Source organism: Morchella sextelata, assembly GCF_020137385.1.
Source record: "Morchella sextelata strain SCLS chromosome Unknown scls_24, whole genome shotgun sequence".
NCBI classification, from domain to species: Eukaryota; Fungi; Ascomycota; class Pezizomycetes; order Pezizales; family Morchellaceae; genus Morchella; species Morchella sextelata.
Genome location: NW_025408639.1, coordinates 334625 through 356370, shown reverse-complemented (window position 1 = coordinate 356370; position 21746 = coordinate 334625). Strand labels below are relative to the sequence as shown.

The 21746-nt window shown below is 46.1% G+C and overlaps 7 protein-coding genes across 7 annotated transcripts; 3 read left to right on the top strand and 4 right to left on the bottom strand.

Annotated features, from left to right (window-relative positions):
- Window positions 1-1124: 1124 nt before the first annotated feature.
- Window positions 1125-4607, bottom strand: H6S33_007666 (uncharacterized protein; the record flags this gene model as incomplete). Its single annotated transcript, XM_044839334.1, has 1 exon — window positions 1125-4607. One exon carries the CDS (start codon window positions 4605-4607, stop codon window positions 1125-1127), a length of 3483 nt encoding a protein of 1160 aa, XP_044688539.1.
- Window positions 4608-4681: 74 nt separating this feature from the next.
- On the bottom strand, window positions 4682-5911 carry H6S33_007665 (uncharacterized protein; the record flags this gene model as incomplete). The annotated part of the gene is made up of 1 exon (XM_044839333.1): window positions 4682-5911. The coding sequence occupies one exon, from the start codon at window positions 5909-5911 to the stop codon at window positions 4682-4684; it is 1230 nt and encodes a 409-aa protein (XP_044688538.1).
- A 1328-nt stretch (window positions 5912-7239) lies between these two features.
- H6S33_007664 (uncharacterized protein) lies at window positions 7240-11441 on the bottom strand (the record flags this gene model as incomplete). The annotated part of the gene is made up of 4 exons (XM_044839332.1): window positions 7240-7413; window positions 7474-8751; window positions 8830-10715; window positions 10769-11441. 4 exons carry the CDS (start codon window positions 11439-11441, stop codon window positions 7240-7242), a joined length of 4011 nt encoding a protein of 1336 aa, XP_044688537.1.
- Window positions 11442-11997: 556 nt separating this feature from the next.
- Window positions 11998-13659, bottom strand: H6S33_007663 (uncharacterized protein; the record flags this gene model as incomplete). The annotated part of the gene is made up of 4 exons (XM_044839331.1): window positions 11998-12337; window positions 12409-13361; window positions 13430-13498; window positions 13558-13659. 4 exons carry the CDS (start codon window positions 13657-13659, stop codon window positions 11998-12000), a joined length of 1464 nt encoding a protein of 487 aa, XP_044688536.1.
- Window positions 13660-14843: 1184 nt separating this feature from the next.
- Window positions 14844-15665, top strand: H6S33_007662 (uncharacterized protein; the record flags this gene model as incomplete). The annotated part of the gene is made up of 4 exons (XM_044839330.1): window positions 14844-15134; window positions 15202-15417; window positions 15523-15555; window positions 15615-15665. The coding sequence occupies 4 exons, from the start codon at window positions 14844-14846 to the stop codon at window positions 15663-15665; spliced, it is 591 nt and encodes a 196-aa protein (XP_044688535.1).
- A 798-nt stretch (window positions 15666-16463) lies between these two features.
- H6S33_007661 (uncharacterized protein) lies at window positions 16464-17074 on the top strand (the record flags this gene model as incomplete). The annotated part of the gene is made up of 3 exons (XM_044839329.1): window positions 16464-16489; window positions 16555-16565; window positions 16641-17074. The coding sequence occupies 3 exons, from the start codon at window positions 16464-16466 to the stop codon at window positions 17072-17074; spliced, it is 471 nt and encodes a 156-aa protein (XP_044688534.1).
- A 1805-nt stretch (window positions 17075-18879) lies between these two features.
- Window positions 18880-21737, top strand: H6S33_007660 (uncharacterized protein; the record flags this gene model as incomplete). The annotated part of the gene is made up of 10 exons (XM_044839328.1): window positions 18880-18912; window positions 19171-19264; window positions 19318-19353; window positions 19400-19406; window positions 19569-19599; window positions 19685-19767; window positions 19825-20025; window positions 20101-20184; window positions 20328-21530; window positions 21602-21737. 10 exons carry the CDS (start codon window positions 18880-18882, stop codon window positions 21735-21737), a joined length of 1908 nt encoding a protein of 635 aa, XP_044688533.1.
- Window positions 21738-21746: the final 9 nt, after the last annotated feature.

The following is a 21746-nucleotide window of genomic DNA, read 5'->3' as shown; positions in this document are numbered from 1 at the left end:
CATAGGTAAAGTGCACAGGGAAATCTTGATAGAGATACTGTACACCAACCTCGTGCTCTGTATTATACTCAAAATACGCCATCAATGTCGTTCTCGCACTTTTCATCCTCTGTATCAACTCTTCCCGGTCAGCTTCATTACCATAATAGACCGGTTGCTCGCCCAGTAAGTGAACAGCCAAGTGAATAACTGATGGGTACTCTTCATGCATTCCGTATTCGAACAAACGCCATACAGCCTCAGTAGGTCCTATGTAACGCCCTTGGAGGTATCGTTTAATTTCATCTGAATCACTCCCTACCTGGAGTGTTGTTCGATCCGAGCCCTTATATATATACTTGTGTATATACTTTATTGCATGGATTGAACCGCAGACTTCTACGTTAATATGAGCTTTATAACGTTTAGACAAATATGGATTATATGGTACCACCCATCTATTATCCATTGTGTACTGATTATATAACCCCGATCCCCTCAATGTTACTGTCCATGTCCTACCATCATTACGCCTTCTATACAGGGGATAACCATCCTCCTGTACAACTGTCTCAGCTTGATAGGCCTTAGGGTACCGTTTGGAACATGTTGTCGGACCGCCATTTTCTCTAGAAGCCATGCAGGGTGATCGTATATTTGCCTCTCCACATGGACCGTGCACCATGCAGCTTTTGATGATTTCAGTAAGCTCCTATCACGGGGACTATAGGCGATAGACTGTGGTGCCAAGGAATACAACCTAGGTAGTGACGTAGACGTGGACGTAGACGTAAAGGTATACTTTGACTATGGACTATGGGTGGCTCTACCTGGTATGATAAACCGGTTGGAGCCCTATGACGTAGTGCGAACAAAGAATAGTATTCGTGGAATAAAATACAGAGGTTGCGTAAAGAAGAAAGAGAAGAAGGAAAACAGACAAAAGCACAAGACAACGCCCCCTTATATATCCATCCATAATCCAACGATGACTAATACCTTCGCGTAACAGAAACCCAAAGAACATAACAGAAATCCCCATTACAAATCCTAATTCCACTGCACGATACCTCCTTCCCTCATCTCAGTTCATCACCTAGCCGAAATACGTAGCTGCCGTTACAGACCACGCCCCCCTCTAAGGCCTACCTCCTGGTAGGCTTAGGCTTCCCTGGATAACGCTCATGGAATCGTTTAACGATATCAGGTGAATGCTCAAGGTCCGATAGTGGTTGCCAGGAGGCTTCATCATATCCCATATATCGTACCAAATACTCAAATCTTCCTCTTCGTTTCCTCGAATCCAAGATATCCTCGACCTCCCATTCTTCCTCTCCTTCGATCTCAACCGGAGGTGGTGGCAACTGTTGTTGTCCCGGTAAAGGATCATTCGCATCGGGTGACAATAGCGAAACATGAAATACTGGATGAATTTTCATTGACCGGGGAAGTTCCAACTCGTAGGCATAGGGATTGACAATGCGCTTAACGTTATAAGGTCCAATACGTTTCCAGTCGAATTTCTTGGAAGGTCGTTTTGTTAGAATATGACGGGTCGATAGGAAAACTTTATCTCCTAAATGGTATCGAGGAGCTGGGGTCCGATTCCTATTGGCTGATTCTTCCTGTATTCTTTGTGCCCGAAACATCTCATTCCGTAAGAAGTCGATGATATTCTTCATTTCTCGCGCAATGCTATTAGCTTGATCTTCCGCCTTCGTTCTACCATGTTCCAAAGGCCCAAATGTTATCCTAGGATTTCTTCCCGAATTAGCATAAAAGGGGGAAACTTTTGTTGTTTCGGAAATGTGGTTGTTGGTTGCAAATTCAGCCATCGGTAGCCATCGGACCCAATCGTCTTGTTGATAGGAAACATAGCTTCGGAGGTATTGTTCCATTATGGCATTGATTCTTTCTGTCTGTCCATCTGTTTGGGGGTGGAATGCAGTAGAGAACTTTGGCGAGATTTCCAGTCGATCACAAAGAGACCTCCAGAATTCCGCGACGAACTGTGTTCCTCGATCGGATACCATAGTGTCGGGTAATCCATGTAGCTTCCAGACGTTATCAATATATAGCCTTGCTACTTCCTGTGAGTCCGCCTCCTTTGTCGTTGGTATCAGATGCCGCATTTTGGTTAGTCTATCCACCACGACCAAAATCGCATTATACCCATCGCTCTCAGGAAGATCAGTCACAAAGTCCATCGAGACATCTGTCCAGGGTCCATCGGGAATTGGCATGGGGCGAAGTACTCCATAAGGTGCATTGTGTGATGCCTTGCTACGGGTGCACACATTGCAATTCCTAATATACTGATCGACAAACTTCCGCATCTGTGGCCAGTAATATTCTCGACTTAGGAGCTCCAGAGTCTTCGCTCTACCCGGATGTCCTGCAGATGGTTTGTCATGATATTCTTTTAAAAGCCTTAGTCGAAGGTCATCGTCGTCTGGTACATATAGCATGCCTCGATAAATCAGCCGACCGTTGTTATCTTCCATACATTCAGCAAGTGAGATTTTGTTTGAGTGGCGTGTGCCATTCCGAAGCATATTGAGGACCTTGTTTGGGAAACTATCCACTTGGTAAGCTTTTGAAAATAACTCCTCTACAGTGGACGCTCCTTCAGCGGATTCATTTGACAAAGAACCCGCGAACAAACTTAGCTTGGTATCCAAATTTTTTCGCTTCAGAATCACTTGACTCTGATGCGTTAACCGTTCATCCCCCTCTTTAGGTAGGTCACCTGACCTCCTAGTCAATGCATCTGGTTTTGTTCCTTGTTTTCCTGGCCGAAATTGTATAACGAAATCGAAGCGTGAAAGAAATTCGGACCAACGGGCTTGTCGACGATTTAACAATTTTGTTGTCATAAAATACTCAAGATTCCGATGGTCGCTAAGAACTTTAATTGGAAATTGAGCTCCCTCCAGATGATGTCGCCATTCTTCAAAACATCGTATAATTGCTAAAAGTTCTTTGTCATAGATTTCGTAGTTGCATTCTGCGGGAGAGTGTTTCTTAGAAAAGAAAGCAACTGGATGTAGGATTCCTTCGTTGTCACGTTGAGATAGGATTCCTGCTGAAACATAGTCGGATGCATCAGTTTCTATCACAATTTTTCGATCTGGATTAAAATGAGCTAGTATCGGTGCCGTTGTAAACATCTTTTTCAAAGTCTGAAATGCTTCCTCCCTTTCATCCGTCCATTCAAATTTAACATTTTTCTTTGTCAAGGCTGTAAGAGGGGCAACAATTTTCGAATATCCCAAAATAAACCGTCGGTAGAAATTTGCAAATCCTAGGAATACTTGAACATCACGAAGGTTTGTCGGTGTAGTCCATTCCAAAACATCGATAACTTTCTTTGGATCCATTCTATTCCCATTTGGAGTAAGGATTAAACCAAGATATTTTGTTTCCTGAACCATAAATTCACATTTTTCAGGTTTAAGGTGAACATGATTTTCATCAAGTACCTTTAGAACCTTCTGAATATGTTCTTTATGTTCTGATAGGGTCTCGGAATAGATAAGGATATCGTCTAAGTATGCTGTTACGAATTGATCGAGGTAGGGACGTAGAATATCATTGATCCAATGCTGAAATGTGGCAGGGGCATTAGCTAATCCAAACGGCATTACTGTATATTCGAAATGTCCATATCGAGTCCGGAATGCTGTTTTCCATTCATCTCCTTCCGCTATCCTGATTTGATTATATCCCCATCGTAAATCCAACTTAGTGTAGTATTGTGCTCTTGACAACTTAGCCAGGGTTTCTTTCAACAATGGTAATGGATATCGATTTTTGATTGTAATCGCATTTAGGCCTCGATAGTCAACACAAAGTCGAAGGGTTCCATCGCTTTTCTTCACAAACAGTATGGGTGCTCCCGCTGGTGATTCACTGGCTCGAATAAATCCTTTGGGTAAATTTTCATCAAGATATTCTCGTAGTGCTTTTAACTCAATTTGAGATAATCCATATATAGGTCCATATGGTGGTCGTTTGCCTTCCTCTAATACTATCTCGATGTCATGGGATGGTCGATGTGGTGGGAGAATTGAAGCATCATATTCTTTAAACATGTGAAGACGATGGTGAAATTCTTTCGGTACTAATTGTTCGATATCGATAGTGGATTTCTCGGTTGCTGAAACGATGACTGTATGGTGTTCCGGTAAGGGGATTGAGATACCATGAACAATAACTGCAGTTCCACTGAGTGAACAGTGTTGACAACAGCTTCGAGAGTCAAAAACAAGTAGATTTTCTTTTGGTCGAATCGTAACATCATGTCGTCGCATCCAAGGTATCCCCATCACAATCGGATAGTGTCCTAACTTCGTTACAAAACATGGCGCCGTTTCCCGATGACCATGAATGTCTAGCGAGACATCGACAATATGGGTAATTTTTCCTGACTTAATAGGCCTTCCGTCTATAACGTCTACATGGCGAGGTATTTTAAGGGGGGTCATTGTAAGATTGTTGTGGCGTGCAAAGGATTCATCAATAAAAGCATATCCTGATGCTCCGGTATCAATAAGGGCGTAGGTAGGTATAAACGAATTTTTATTCTGTGAAATCGAACAAGTTACTACAAGTTGATTTCCATCCATTTCCTCCTCTGATACCGAAAAACCAGAAATACACATCTTAAAAAAATCCTTAAACGGTCCCTGGGCTAAGCCACTTAGTGCAGGGACAAATCTTTTGCCGACTCATTATCGCTTCCATCGTTTTCTTCCACTGTCAACGCCGCTCCTCTCATCACAGGCCTCCTTGGTTGATTTCCAGTTGCCCTCGCTTGGGGGCAGTTTCTAACCATATGCCCGACACCTCCGCAATAGAAACATCGGCCCTCAGCTAATCGGGCGTTTCTTTCGGCAGGGGTAGGGCGACGACGTCCTCCAGACAGGTCCATGGGTACATCACCTCCAGGACGGAACGAGGGGTGATTCTCAGTGGCAGGTGGGTTGGCAGCAGGGGCAGCAGGACGGGGAGCAGGAACAGGATTTGTTGGTGGAGGACGCAGAGCCGGGGTCGCAGTAGTAGTCCAAGGTTTTTTACTACCTCGCTTAGCTTCCGCCGCCCGTCGTCGGTTATCCAACCGTTGCAAGAGTGTTGCACAACCATCTACCGTTGCAGGAGTCTCATGGTGTATCATTGATTCGTCCAGTTCCCCATTAATTCCTTCCATCAAAGCCTCAATCCGAGAGACTTCATCCATACCCGACTCAGCAGCATACCGTTGAAACTCAGCAAAATAATCGGCAAAGGTTCGAGTGCGTTGTCTGATGTTCCGAAGATTTCTTCTAGCTGTCCGCATTCGATCGGGGTCTCCAAAAGCTGTATCCAGAATCTCATAAAACCGTGTCATAGAAGGTAGGGCAATACCTTCTTCTCCCATGTACTGTAAAAACTGATTGGCAGCAGCACCTTCCAATCTGCTGAACGCGTACGATAACTTAGACTGTAGTGTAGGATAGCGATCGATATTTCCCAGTAACTTAATTTTCATTTGTTGCTTGAATAAGTGTAGTCTTTCTCGATCACGATCCCCCCTAAACACATCGGGATCTGGGAGTTTCTCCGACCGATAGGTGGTACCTGTAACTGGTGGCGCTGGAGGTACAGGTGGAGCGTTGTTTCCAATAGGTTCTTCGTCAGGGGCCACAACCTCAACAGCAGTTTGTTGAGCTCGGGCAGCAGTAAGATCTCGTTCAAATATCCTTCTTGCCCTCTCAGCCTCCGCTTCTATCTCCTGTAAATCCGTTGCATATTGAGTAAGACCATTTTGACACTGTTGAAGAAGCGCATAAGCTTCAGCTCCGACAACATGATCGACCTGTGGATGCGCTTCAAAAAATCTTTGGAGGTTATCGTTGAGTTGTTGATAATCGACATGGGCATGTTCCGACATTGTAGGCTATGGTGTTGTATTGGTTGGCGATAGAGGACGCAACCTACGTATCACGGGGACTATAGGCGATAGACTGTGGTGCCAAGGAATACAACCTAGGTAGTGACGTAGACGTGGACGTAGACGTAAAGGTATACTTTGACTATGGACTATGGGTGGCTCTACCTGGTATGATAAACCGGTTGGAGCCCTATGACGTAGTGCGAACAAAGAATAGTATTCGTGGAATAAAATACAGAGGTTGCGTAAAGAAGAAAGAGAAGAAGGAAAACAGACAAAAGCACAAGACAACGCCCCCTTATATATCCATCCATAATCCAACGATGACTAATACCTTCGCGTAACAGAAACCCAAAGAACATAACAGAAATCCCCATTACAAATCCTAATTCCACTGCACGATACCTCCTTCCCTCATCTCAGTTCATCACCTAGCCGAAATACGTAGCTGCCGTTACAGCTCCCCAGTAGGATCAGTTGCAGGGTCTGGCAACTCTGCACACACAATCTCATCCATTTTCTCCCCGGTCAGAAAACGATCATCGGGATGAAGAAAGACCAGTAGATGCATATGTGGCAGCCCCCTCTTCTGGTATTCTATGGTCCAGACAGAGCCAAGATAGCGACCGAAGATATGTTTACGCTTTATTTCTTGGAGGAGTTGTTGTTGCTTAAGATGAAATACCCTCGCAACCAAGTCTGGCCTATCAACCGCAGTTTGTCCCGGTAGTAACTCCACAGTAATCTCTTCCCACTTCGGATTCTGTAACGGGGACTGTGGGCGTAGGAACTATGAAGCCAAGGAATACAACCGAGGCGAAGACGTGGACGTAGGAGGTTCGTGGACTATGGACTATGGGACCGAGGTATGCTACCAAGGCGGGTACGTGGACTATGGACTATGGGGCCGAAGGGTAGACCTAAGGCAAGAATGGAAACTGTGGACTATGGACTATGGGTGGTTGTACCTGGTCTAGTATACCGGGTAAACCCTATGACGTAGCGCGAACCAAATAGTATTCGTAACTGTAAAGTACAGAGGTTGCATAAAGAGAAAAGAGAAAGAAAGAGAAACAAGAAATCATAAGACAACGCCTCCCTTATATATCCATACCCTATCCCAATGCTGACTCATACCCTCGCGTAACAGAAACAGAAAGAACATAATAGAAACCCGCTATACAAATCCTAACCACACTATATAACCCTTCCTCTTCGTACCCTCACACCTCGCATAACCAAACCACATGGCTGCCGTTATAGACCACTCCCCCCTCTACGGCCTACCTCCTGGTAGGCTTAGGCTTCCGTGGATATCGTTTGTGAAATCATTTGACAATATCGGGCGAATGTTCGACATCCGACAATAGCTGCCACGAAGCTTCGTCATAACCGGCATACTTAACCAAGTATTCAAATCTTCCCCGACGATCCCTGGAATCCAAAATATCCTCAACTTCCCACTCCTCTTGTCCTTCAACTTCGACCGGCAGTGGTGGTAACTGTTATTGTCCTGGTAAAGGATCATTTGCTGCAGACGACAATAAAGAGACATGGAATACGGGATGAATTTTCATAGAACGAGGGAGTTCTAACTCATAGGCGTAAGGATTAACGATCCGTTTCACGACATACGATCCAATGCGTTTCCAATCAAGTTTCTTCGATGGTCGTTTGGTGAGGACATGGCTGGTCGATAAGAAAACTTTATCTCCCACACGATAGTGAGGTGCTGGAGTCCGACGTATATTGGCGGATTCTTCTTGAATCCTTTGCACTCGAAATAATTCATCCTTTAGAAAATCCAATATATCCTTCATCTCCCTTGCAATACCATTGGCCTGATCCTCCGCTGTCGTCCTACCATGTTGCAAAGGACCAAAAGTCATTCTTGGATTCCTCCCTGAGTTGGCGTAAAATGGAGAGATTCTCGTCGTTTCAGAAGCATGGTTATTTGTTGCAAACTCGGCCATTGGCAACCATCGAACCCAGTCGTCCTGTTGATAAGAAACATAACTTCGAAGGTATTGTTCCATCACAGCATTGATCCTTTCCGTCTGTCCATCCGTTTGGGGGTGAAACGCGGTAGAGAACTTTGGCGATATTTCTAGGCGATCACAAAGGGACCTCCAAAACTCCGCAACAAATTGTGTTCCTCGATCGGATACCATAGTTTCCGGTAGCCCATGTAGCTTCCAAACATTATCGATATACAGCCTAGCTACTTCCTTGGAATCCGCCTCCTTAGTCGTTGGTATTAGATGCCGCATTTTCGTTAGCCTATCCACCACGACTAAGATTGCATTATATCCATCGCTTTCGGGAAGATCTGTAACAAAATCCATCGACACATCCGTCCATGGTCCATCAGGTATCGGCATAGGGTGGAGTACTCCATAAGGTGCATTGCGTGGTGCCTTGCTACGGGCACACACATTGCAATTCCTAACGTACTGGTCGACATATTTTCGCATCTGTGGCCAGTAGTACTCTCGATTCAGGAGTTCCAAAGTCTTCGCTCTACCTGGATGGCCTGCCGATGGTTTATCATGATATTCCTTTAGGAGTCTTAGCCAAAGATCGTTGTTATCCGGTACATAGAGTGCGCCACGATAAAGTAGCCGACCGTTATTATCTTCCGTGCATTCGGCAAGCGAGATCTTATTCGAATGACGGACACCGTTCCGAAGCATCACAAGTACTTTGTTCGGAAAACTGTCAACTTGGTAAGCATTTGAAAACAACTCTTCTACAGTGGACATTCCTTCAGCGGATTCATTTGAAAAAGAACCCGCGAACAAACTTAGCTTTAAATCCAAATTTTTTCGCTTCAAAACCACCTGGCTTTGATGCGTCAACCGTTCATCCCCCTCCTTAGGTAGGTCACCTGACCTCCTAGTCTATGCATCCGGCTTTACCCCTTGTTTCCCTGGTCTAAATTGAATAACGAAATCGAAACGTGAAAGAAATTCCGACCAACGGGCTTGTCGACGGTTTAATAGCTTTGTTGACATAAAATATTCGAGGTTCCTATGATCGCTGAGGACTTCGATTGGGAATTGTGCCCCTTCCAAATGATGTCGCCATTCCTCAAAACATCGTACAATTGCCAGGAGTTCTTTGTCATAGATCTCATAGTTACATTCCGCAGGGGAATGTTTCTTAGAGAAGAAAGCGACTGGATGTAGAATTCCTTCGTCGTCACGTTGGGACAGGATTCCAGCAGAAACATAGTCGGATGCATCGGTTTCTACCACGATTTTCCGATCCGGATCAAAGTGCATTAGTATGGGTGCCGTTGTGAACATCTTTTTCAATGTCTGAAATGCCTCCTCCCTCTCATCCGTCCATTCGAATTTAACATTTTTCTTGGTCAAAGCCGTAAGCGGAGCAACAATTTTTGAATATCCTAAAATAAAACGCCGATAGAAATTCGCAAATCCCAGAAATACTTGAACATCATGGAGATTCCTTGGTATAGACCATTCCAAAACATCGACAACTTTCTTCGGATCCATTCTATTCCCATCCGGGGTGAGAATAAGGCCGAGATACTTCGTTTCTTGGACCATAAATTCACATTTCTCAGGCTTAAGGTGAACATGATTCTCATCAAGTACCTTCAAAACCTTTTGAATATGCTCTTTGTGTTCTGCCAGGGTTTCCGAGTAGATAAGAATGTCATCTAGGTATGCTGTCACAAATTGGTCGAGATATGGTCGTAAAATATCATTGATCCAATGTTGGAACGTAGCAGGGGCATTAGCTAATCCAAACGGCATTACAGTATACTCGAAATGTCCATAACGAGTCCTGAACGCCGTCTTCCATTCGTCTCCCTCGGCGACCCTGATTTGGTTATATCCCCAACGTAGGTCCAGCTTGGTATAATATTGCGCTTTTGATAGCTTGGCCAGGGTTTCTTTTAACAATGGTAACGGATAGCGATTCTTAATCGTAATTGCATTAAGGCCTCTATAATCCACACAAAGCCGAAGGGTCCCATCACTTTTCTTTACGAATAGTATGGGTGCTCCCGCTGGCGACTCACTGGCTCGAATGAATCCCTTAGGTAGATTTTCGTCAAGGTATTCTCGTAGTGCTTTCAATTCAATCTGGGATAATCCATATATCGGTCCGTACGGTGGTCGTTTACCTTCCTCCAATACGATCTCAATATCATGTAACGGCCGATGTGGTGGAAGGACTGAAGCATCATATTCTTGGAACATATGGAGACGATGGTGGAACTCTTTTGGTACTAGTTGCTTGACGTCGACGGTGGATTTCTCAACTGCTGAAGCGACAACAGTATGATATTCTGGTAGAGGGATCGATATTCCATGGACAGTGACTGTCGTTCCACTGAGTGAACAGTGTTGACAACAGTTTCGAGAGTCAAAAACAAGTAAATTTTCCTTTGGCCGAATCGTAACATCGTGACGTCGCATCCAAGGTATTCCCATCACAATTGGATAGTGACCCAGTTTCGTTACAAAACATGATGCAGTTTCCCGATGACCATGGATATCCAGCAACACATTGACAATATAGGTAATCTTTCCTGATTCAATAGGCCTCCCATCCATAACATCTACCTGACGAGGTACTTTAAGGCGGATCATTGTAAGATTATTGTGGCGTACAAAAGATTCATCGATAAAAGCATATCCTGATGCTCCAGTATCAATGAGAGCGTAGGTAGGAATAAAAGAGTCAGAATTCTGAGAAACCGAGCAGGTAACGACAAGAGGGTCTTCGGACATCTTGTCCTCAGACACGGCAGCAGCAGAAATAACAGAGACTGGTGGCGGGGCTAGCCCCTTTGGTTTGCCATTTTTTACCAAAGGGGCTGACCTTTTAGCGCCGGCTTTGGAGACACTTGTTCAATTGGCTTTTCTCGCCAATTGCTGATGGTACGGGGATCTTTGGAGCGAGGGGTGAGGTAACGAGACTTAGCGGGGATATGGTGACGTGGGGGTTTGACTGTGGTGGCAGAAGCGGAGACACGGGAACGAAGGTCAGCAATGGTGGCATTGGCTTGGGCCTCCCAGGCCTTTGCAACAGAGGTGATGTGAAGAATCTCATCTTCAACCTCAGTGAGGTTCTCGTCGGCAATGGCAAGACTTTCCTGGTGTAGTGCCAGACGGAACCGAAGCTCTTCTTCTTCAGCCTTCGATTCCTCCAGCTCAATCTTCAAAGCAACGATAACCTCGTCGCGACCTCGGATGATCTCGGTAGAATCTTCCTGGTTATCGCACAAGGTTTGCCAAAAATCGGCAGCCTTTTCGTTGGCTGCTTCTAGTTCTGTGGTGAGGCTGGCAATGACTTCTTCCTGAGCCGTATCGATAACGAGTTCTAGTGGTGCGGGGGTGTCAAGAGGCTTGGTGAGAGCCTCCAAACACTCAGCGATAAGACCATGAGCCTCCGTAAGTTCTTCGCCGAAGTCTATATCGGCTGGGAGGCGACCATAGGTGGTCAGAAATTCTGAAAGACGCTGCAACAGCGTATCCTGATTGGTGTCGGACATAGTCGCGACCAGAGCTAAGCAAGGTAGTGTTGTATCGGTTGGCTGTAGAGGATGCAACCTAAGTGTAACGGGGACTGTGGGCGTAGGAACTATGAAGCCAAGGAATACAACCGAGGCGAAGACGTGGACGTAGGAGGTTCGTGGACTATGGACTATGAGACCGAGGTATGCTACCAAGGCGGGTACGTGGACTATGGACTATGGGGCCGAAGGGTAGACCTAAGGCAAGAATGGAAACTGTGGACTATGGACTATGGGTGGTTGTACCTGGTCTAGTATACCGGGTAAACCCTATGACGTAGCGCGAACCAAATAGTATTCGTAACTGTAAAGTACAGAGGTTGCATAAAGAGAAAAGAGAAAGAAAGAGAAACAAGAAATCATAAGACAACGCCTCCCTTATATATCCATACCCTATCCCAATGCTGACTCATACCCTCGCGTAACAGAAACAGAAAGAACATAATAGAAACCCGCTATACAAATCCTAACCACACTATATAACCCTTCCTCTTCGTACCCTCACACCTCGCATAACCAAACCACATGGCTGCCGTTACAGATTCGCTGTAAAAGTAACAAATAGTGAGGGACGCCCCAAATGACGAACTATAGCCATGGAATCCTGGAACAACTGCAGCATGTACCGGTCTCCACCTGTATAGCTTCGTGGTAGGATGATACGTTTCCCAGTTTGCTCCGGGTTGAAGTCCTCTTGCCGTATATTATCCGCCAGTCCATTATACAGATCAGCCCGAATATTTGCCTGATTCAATCGAAGCCAATTCAATTTATTCTGATCACATACAGCCCAAGCATCAACCAAATACTGCTGAAATAGGCGTTGCGATAGGAACAAAGTCATGGGTTCAGTGGTCCTTGTATGTATTCGATATCTATATGGCATTGGTAATCAAAAAGTCAGCCATATCAAAAAGTATTTCTGCCAAAGGGTATTGTAACATACCGATAAAACTCACGCTGTTGCAACCTCAAATTCTTTCTTCTGTTCAGCTCATCTCGCAATCGCAACCCCCAGTGCCAACCACGTTCTCCGCTAGGGAATAGTAGAACATAATGCAATGGCATATACGCGGCATGGTTAGGATCAATGACACTAAACAGCCTGTTGGCATCTGGATTCCTGTGAGCCAGAACAATATCCCTGAATCCTGCTTCACCGTATTCGTCTGGGATAATCGCAGCAACTTCATTGCTGGTAGGCAAATTGTGTCGACGTTTATCTGCTCCACTCTCCATTACCAACCGTAGCTGAGGGTTGAGTAGTACGCGTACATCACCATTTTCCGGAGACGCATCGTCCAACCGTTCCTTTGCAGTCTTGTATAAAGGAATGAAAGGATTGACAGTATTTAGTTCATTTGTCAACCGTTGTAAGACAGTAAGATCTAGGTTGGGATGCCTTTGTTGTCTCAGCTGGGCTGCGTAGAGTGGGTCATAGAAATACAATTGAGCAAAAGTGGGAGCATCGTTTGCTGCCGCAGTCAACGGCCCTTGAAGATGATACAGCTCGCCATGGATTTGAAAGCATGTAACACCCCTAGCTTGTGCAGAAATGCGTTCATCAGAGTTGTATTTAACAGAAGTGAAGGTTAACGCCGAATTGTACTCCCTTATCCGAGTGCGGAACTGCTTGCCTACAGTATCGGTTGATTCAAGTAAATATTTGAGATAGTCGGGGACTTGTTCTAAGGCCGGCAACTCAACGTCACCTTTCTTACAACAGTTTTCGAATCGTGGTGACCTAATTGAACTGCCATTTACACGCTCATTGATCCAATGCAAAGCATCGCATGAAGGACAAACCACTGTCATTCTTCCGACCTCTAACTCCCTCCAACGGGAACGCGAAGATTGAAATGCTAAAAGCTTTACGATACGCTCCGGACGATTCATCGGCTATTAAAGTATCTTTAGAACCGGGACATGGAAATGTTTGTTAAATAGAGTCAATGACTTGGACTTACCTCTTCATTATCTGCATTTTGAATTCGTCTGACTTCTGCTCTCCGTCGTTCTCGTGCCCGTGATTGTAACTATAAGACAGAAAAGCTTTAGTAACGGGGACAAATCGAGCAAGGATTTCAATACCTACCAAGCATGCTTGGCAAGATTTACGGGGCCGGCCATGTCTATCAAGATCATATTCAGCCCTCGGTTTTTCCCGTTTGCAACTTGTGCATTTAATTGTAGACATGATTTCGAACAAATTCTTATTGTATCTGTGGGTGTGTATGTGTATGCGTAATATTGTAGAGGATTTTGTATGATATATATCAAACAATAATCAGATTTGAACCGAAACCAAGAGTCGGGATTGGGATATACAAATTATCGATTATTGCTGATACGGATAGAGCTGGGTGAGAACTGGGTGAGAACAATATGCGAATATGATCAACCAAAAGTAACAGTAGAACTGTTACAAAAATTTGTGTTTTTTGTCAGAGAGCAGAATATTTAATCAAATATATTTTTTTAGCTTGAGAGGATGGTCTATCATTCAGTAGACTTTTTTGTTGTTGTCACCCAGCTCTCATAGACCCACCGGTGCAAAATAGGAGGGCTCCGGGGGTTTGACGCACCTGGGGTTATTTTCAGGGTCGAAAACGTACTTTTTTTGCTGAGTTTCCGCAACTCCGCAACCGGGCACACAGCACTCGCACCGTACCTCAAAGGTGCAAGCAACGGGCGCGACACCTCAAATTCAGCGCGCGCGCAAGCGAAGCAGGGTAACTGCACCAAATCAAGCAGGGTAACTGCACCAAATCAGGCAGGGTAACTGCACCAAATCAGGCAGGGTAACTGCACCAAATCAGGCAGGGTAACTGCACCAAATCAGGCAGGGTAACTGCACCAAATCAGGCAGGGTAACTGCACCAAATCAGGCAGGGTAACTGCACCAAATCAAGCAGGGTAACTGCTCCAAATCAGGCAGGGTAACTGCAGTGAATTTGATGTGTCGTGCTTACTAAATACCCTGTCGCTCTCGACCAATCAGACTGCAAAAACCTCGGAAAATCATTATTCTAGTACATAGTAGAAGATATTCGGCTAATATTCCGATTAGCCATGAGTAACTAAGGATTCGCCTGCGCCACGCGCCACAACCTAGACAACCAAATCGACCTTCTGTAGTCAGCTGCATGATATGCATGGCTCTGTTAAGATCTCTCACTGCAGGGCGATTCGCCAGATCTTGAATGGAAATTAGGTAATCGCGCGGGGTATTGTATCTCTACTGCGCGCGTGTTTATGTTCGAGTTAATTATTCTAGCTACCATTCCCAACCCAAGCAATATTGAAGTACAGTCCTGTATACTTTCGCGGGTCAATCTAGTCGAGGCTTTAATATATACGATACTGCAACGTCGTTGATCTATGGCAGCCTCGTTCTCGGACTTCAATAACTTCAAGCTGCCGGCCGAGTTCCACACGGACGGCCTTGTGGTACACGGCGAGGCTGCGAGATGGAAGCAAGTGAGAAGGATTGGTAGCGGAGCATATGGAAGCGTGTATCTGCAAAAGAAAGAATGTGAGCAAAAGCTTGATGAGGAGGATGCGTTTATGTCGATTGCCGGTCACGTGAGGGCTGTCAAACGAGTACCTTTGAACTTCTTGCCCAAGGAGGGCCCCTCTCAAGAATTGCTTGCTCTCTTGAGGTTGACAAATGTAAATATATGGTTCTATCTCCAAAGTCTAGTTGCAATGGCATTCTAAAATTCTAAAATTTAAGTAGTATAGTACACACTTCGTCAAGTTTTTGGGTTGGTACGACAATTCGGAGTACATCTTCTACGCTATGGAGTACATCAAGGACGGAGACTTGCATTCTTACATGACCCAAAACCGAGCCGGAGCGATGGAAGATGCAAAAGAGATTACCAGGCAAATATTAGAAGGACTTGTGGTCCTCCAAAAAGAAGGAATTTGTCATCGAGATTTAAAACCTCAGGTTTGACTCCCAAAATAACTGTCCCAGCGATATAATTTCTTTCTAGGAATAAATCTGGTTACGTGAAGGTGTCATGGCATTTAATTCTATTCTAACGAAATACAGAATATTCTGATTGCTTCTCTCGAGCCTATTTGGGTCAAAATCGCCGATTTTGGCGTTGCAAAACAGCTGGAAAACACTATTCCAAAAACAAGTCAGGGCACGGATGGATACCGCGCTCCGGAATTACTCCATTTTCTCCCTAGGGATTTACAACGGAAGAAGCAAATCGGTTATGCTCTAGATATATGGTCACTTGGCGCAATGGTGCACGAGCTCTTGACTTCATACATACCTTTCTTCGATAGCGAGGGATCCGATGACGAGTCTGAAGAATTTTCAGGCGTTATAGTGGGATCGACATCAACATTGAGGCAGAGTTTTAATGTTGACTATGGTGGTCTCTCTCGGTTTTGCCACGGAGAACTTGAGTTTCCGACAAAGCGATTACGGGAATCGGGCGTAAGCCCTGGGGGAATAGCCTTTGTCCAAAGTTTATTAATCCCTAATCCCAAACATCGACCGGAGCCACTGAGTGCGCTACATGGTCCGCTGCTATGTGATTGGATTGGGGGAGTGATAGGAGAGTTTCTAAGCATGGATGTGGATTTGGATCTAAGACATTACCGGGAAGATAGATTTGCAGGAGAGGATGGGGGCACCTGTTTCCTACAGTGTTTACCGACTTCTGAAAGAGTACGAATCGATACTCTACTCCGGAAAGCAGTGTCGATGGGTTACGTATCAGCTACTTCGATGCTCTTAAAAATCCCCAGCGGCGAATCGACAAACCATTTGACCAGTGTCAACTATTCAGGAACCTTTCTTCAATCTATCGAACGTCAACACCCTGATCTAGTGGAGTTCTTCTTCAGAAAGCCCACTTTCGATGACGACATAGAAGGAACCTTCGAGAGAAGAAATTTTTTGAAAGCGGTAGAGAAAATGTATATAGAGAAGTGTAGTAATTGAGCGTGTTATTCCAACTAACTAGAGAAGGGGAAATGCCCCATATTTATACTAAAGAAAGGTAACACAGAACATAGTAAACCATAACCGTATGAGTAATAGAAAGACATGACTAATAAATACCAGAGAAAGAATGAGTCAGAACCCATGACTCATAATGACAAATGAAGATCCTCCAATACTATGAAATGTGCTGAGCGTACTATTTCAAGAAGCGGTGACTCTTGAGGAGGAGAAAAAAGAATTATGGCTAAAAAACTATCGGGATCTGCTGCGGTTTGCCATCACATCCGGTCATATTTCTACGGTCAGGATACTTCTACAAATAAATTTCAGTATCAGCAAACCGTTACAAGACTACGTAAACCAAAGAGGCTTGCTGTTGGCAGTTAAGGGTGGTCATATTGCGATTGTCAAGCTTCTCCTCGAAGCGGGAGTCGACGTTAATGCCAAATCTGCAACCGATCTTTCAACAGCCTTACAGGCGGCAATTGAGCGTGGCCATATGGACATAGTCAAGCTTCTGCATGAAGCTGAAGCCGGCATTAATGCTGGTCAAGTCGAGACCAGACGAGAGACAAAAACGCAGGCGGAGATCATTGAACAGAGATTTGAAGAATTCATAGAGAAAATGGGGGTAGAGTGAAGAGTTGCTTATGAGGAAGAAGTTTTTGATCCCCAAGATCAACAAGAGGAGGTTTTGACACAAGAGGAGATCATAAGGGAGAACGAAAGGAAGAAGCAGAGTAGGCGTATCGATCTTGTCTCCCAGCTTTGGAAAGGGGGCTTCAGAGACAGTTAGCCGAGAAGGAAGAGGAGAGAAGTGCCCACCTCCACCTCTACTAACTATGGAAACGAATCAAAAAATGCATCTTATACCCACGCAAAAGTTTCGTGTGAAATGAATCAACGAAAATGTGTTTATGCCGCGTCCTGGCAACCGCCAGTTCAAATATTGTGAGGTTGCGATCTGCCAATGTAGCAACGCAATATGTCATAATTGCAATCTAGCAGAAATAAGATAGAGAAGGCGTGTTCTGTTGCCAGTGTTCTCGAAACCCCCAATAGTTTCCCGGAACACACTCCAATAAACAGCCTCAATAGATGAATTACAATATTCTATTTAAATTAGATTAGATTTACAGTGCTTGAGGGCTATAAAAATGGCGGTAAAGATGTTGGTGACTTTGGTAGTAAATTTAGTGGGATTAGGCTGGTGAGGATTGTGCAATGCAAGCTTGAATATTTTAGTCTGAGTAGAATATTTTAGATTGTGATATTGGGGCTCTAATAGGATGACAAATATCACATAAACTAGTTGCTCGAACACTACCAACAGAAAGTATCTTACATATTGTGCCAAGCTGGCCGAATATCGTGATATTCGTTGCAATAGGACGCGACCTAACAGATTGTATTTGTTAGCCCGAGAAGAGCGAGAGTTGTCCTCTTCTCATCATCATCATCATCATCAATACAAAAGCAGTTATTCGCTACACTTCGTCCTTTTGCATATGGGATCCGAGCACTCGACCGGGCAAGATGTAGTTTTATTAAGCTTTAAAGTACCACGTTAATTTTGTGCGTTTCGATCCACCCGGGTCTTAGGATGAGGGACGCCTCCTTTTCTCACCTCGTCGCGCTTGCCTCCTATCCGAACGTCTATGCGGGCATAATGGTTCTATGTCTAGGCTTATATATACCTCATGTCGAGAAAGTTTAAGCCGGCCAAGGTAAGTTTACCCTGCAAGGGATTTCTAGGAGAAATATGCACACCACCGTACATGCATATGATGATCTTTCGATGAGTGTCTTGTTCCAATATGGGTGAGCGCCGAGGTTAATTAGACGGCTGTTTTGCGTTTGACAGCCCCCAGCTCCGGCTATAGTTGGAAAAACATTCGAACTCAGTTCAGCTCATGCTCAGCTGCATGCATGTATACTACGAGGACCTATAGACGCCCGTCTTCCACGAAATTTACAGGACCATACCATAACGGAGAAATGCTATTCATTGTCTGGTTCGGGTACTGGTGTGTGCAGGATCTAACCCCAGTACTACATGTACCTACATATATTACCGCAAAATCGGTGTAAGCTTTGCAGCCTAAAATCTGTGGGAGGGCACATATGGAGGAACACCAGAACTAGAAAACCATCGACGATGGTTGCTGGGAAACCTTTATCAGGAGCTGCCTAGGTCCGCTCCGAGGACATGCTCACCAAAGAGTTTAACTATATACTGCTATTTATATATACCCGACACTTTAGAATCCTGCAGCTGAGAACCTGGGGTCATTAGCAGGTATGTACATATTGTAGCTAGCGGATACGAGAAGTTACTATAGTACAAGCGATAAAATATACCTTGCATTTAGAAAGGTTATCGCAAGAACTTTAAGCTAGGACTTCCCCCGGGCCCTTCCCCTTACCTAAAAAATCACTCGGTTTATGGACATCCGGGACATCCTCTTCATGTTTGGGGTGAGCACGTGAGTACTAGTGGGCTGGACATTTACGGACGGTTCTTGATCGACCCTCCGGCCTCTGGCACAATCGGTAATTCTCAGGCAACAAAAATAAAATAGAATACGAATACCCGACGTAGTTCGGGCTCGAGGCGAGCAGCTTTCGATGTTTTGCTGTCGGGTGACATAAGTGCTAGAGTAACCCTAGGTCCGTCCGGTTTGGGTAATGTGTCCACCTATGAGGTAACATCCGAGACATTCGAAACATCCTCAGGTCCTTCCAATATTCCCAAGATCTTTGAACCCGCAAGAACGGCTCCAAAATTCGGATGGATCCCCGGCTTTAAAACCATTCATCCATCCAATCAGTATGTACCTACACCATGTATTCCTCCTGTCAAGCTGAGGTTAAAAGTTCGAGATCCGTGCGCGGACCCATGGCGGCATAGGTACCCCGGTTTGCATGGGCCAGGAAGCTTTTTCACTATATTGCCTGGAACAAGGAACATGGTGCGCCCGTTAACTTTTCAGCTCGGCAATCGATCTTGCAGCTATTGTTTATTTCTGGACGTGTTCGATTATGGGGGCCGAGGGCCGCTATGACAGCGGATGGAGATGGGCAGCTTTGTTTACCCGTGATCGTGATTGATCTGACGCGGGAATATCGGACAGGTATCCATCCATGTCGCCCACCGAACTTGTTGTAAGTTCACTTGTGCTTTTTGAAAACATGCTGAGGTCGTGTGATGGCTAACCACATGTGCGTATTCGATATTCTACTCTACCAGTCTAGAGTAGAGTGGAGTAAAACAAGCATGCTTCGATTCCATATATATGAATTCTCTCAATGGAGGATCCTTCTCGCATCCATGTTGGATCTCTATATACCAACTACTGAAATAACAGGACTCATGAAACGACTATCTAGGGATATATTCTACAACCCTCGAAAGTTGAAACGGGGGTTCCTACCTCGGCAACAAATAAGCAATGCAATTCGCCAGATCGTCAAGCTTCGTGAGCTATGTAAGCAAGGCAAGCTGCATGCATCAGTCCCGAAAAGCAATATATCAACTGTCGCCAGCCAATGGAGTAATGGCCTCCCTGTCACAGCTTCTTCGTCTCTAGGGTAAACACCCTGCCAAGCTTCTATGGTTTGCGCGGCAGGCTGTGCAGAGCTATTAATATACTGACAGATAGAAAGCACAACCTGCCTACCCCAATTTTCAACCCCCACATCTCCCCCAAACTTCAACGGCCATCTTTGCGAGGTCCTGGAAGATATAGAGTCTCTTAAATCCTCCCCACCCCCATCAGGAAAAAAAAAAACCCCTCCTCTATTCCCATGACTATGATCATATCAGCTCCCGCCACAGCCACAGCGGCACCGATCCTCACCCTACCAGATGAACTTCTCCTCGTGCTATCAAGACACTTCGATGTCGCCTCCCTCCACTCACTCACACTCACCAACCGCCGCTTCTCAAAGCTCTTCAACCCCTCCCTAAAAGCAGCCGCGGTCCTCCAAGGCATCAACGGCAATCCCGCACTCACCGTAGCCGCAAAGCACGGATGCCTCGATCTCGCCCGCCTCGCACTTACCAACGGCAATGACGCATCCACAGCAGACGCCCACGGCCAGACGCCCCTCCACTGGGCATCTACAGTCGGCCACGCCCACATCATCCGTCTCCTCCTCGAGCACGGCGCCAAGCCACGGACCCTCAACTCCGCCGGCGCCGGCATCACACCTCTATACTGCGCCGTGAAGAACGGCCACTACGAAGCCGTCGACACGCTCCTCTCCTTCCAGTACGGCGCCCTCGTCACCGGCGCCGGCCGCGACGAACGCGGCGCCACAATCCTCCACTGGGCCGCGCTCCGCAACCCGCACATCATCCAGCGGCTGGTGCAGTGCGCGCGCCTGTACAAGGACGTGGGCTTCGACATCAACATTGTCGACGGCGCCGGCGAGACACCGGTGCATTGGGCAGCAAGGGCGGGGCAGTACCGCACGCTCAGGGCGCTGGTCGGTGCCGGCGCAAAGGTTGATGTTGTGAGCGGTGTGGGCAAGACGCCGCTGCATGTGGTGTTTGAAGGCACGCCGCATGAGAAGACGATCGATGCGCTGCTAAAGGCAGGCGCGGGGATCAATGTGGAGGGACCGGGAAGGGAGACGGCGCTCCACATGGCCGTCAAGTCGGAGGCGTGCTCGGCTAGCGTGGTCATATACATGGTTGAGCATGGGGCGGCGATCGCGGCGCGGACGGACACGGGGGAGACGGCGCTGCATCTGGCGGCCGTGCGCGGGAGCGAGCTGGTGGCGTGGTACCTTATCGATAACAAGGCCGACATCGACGCCATGGACTACCGCCAGAAGACGCCGCTGCACTGCGTGGTTGATGTGGGCCTTGGGTTCTGGCGGAATCCGCTCGTGAATCTGTTGTTGGAGAAGGGCGCGAATGTGAAGCTGGAGGATATGAATGGGGAGACGGTGATTGATGCGGCGATGAGGGCGGACTCGGGGCTGGAGGAGTGGGAGCGTGAGAAGATTAGGGAGGTGTATCCCGGGTGTGTGCCGTATGTGCCGGTGGAGTACAAGGAGCCGGAGGAATTTGTGCAGGCGCAGATGAGGTGAGTTTTTTCTTCTTCTTTGTTTCTTGCCATGGCTCTAGAATTTTGGACTAACGAGTGTGGGGGAACAGGCCGATTGACGAACGTCCATCATCATGGAAAGTGTTTGAGAGAGAGAGCAAGAAGGAGGCTAGATCGAGCCTGGAGAGCGTCAAGAAGCTGTTTAAGGCGACCAGGACTTCGAGGTATCGCATGTCCAGATCTTAGGTGGGGGCT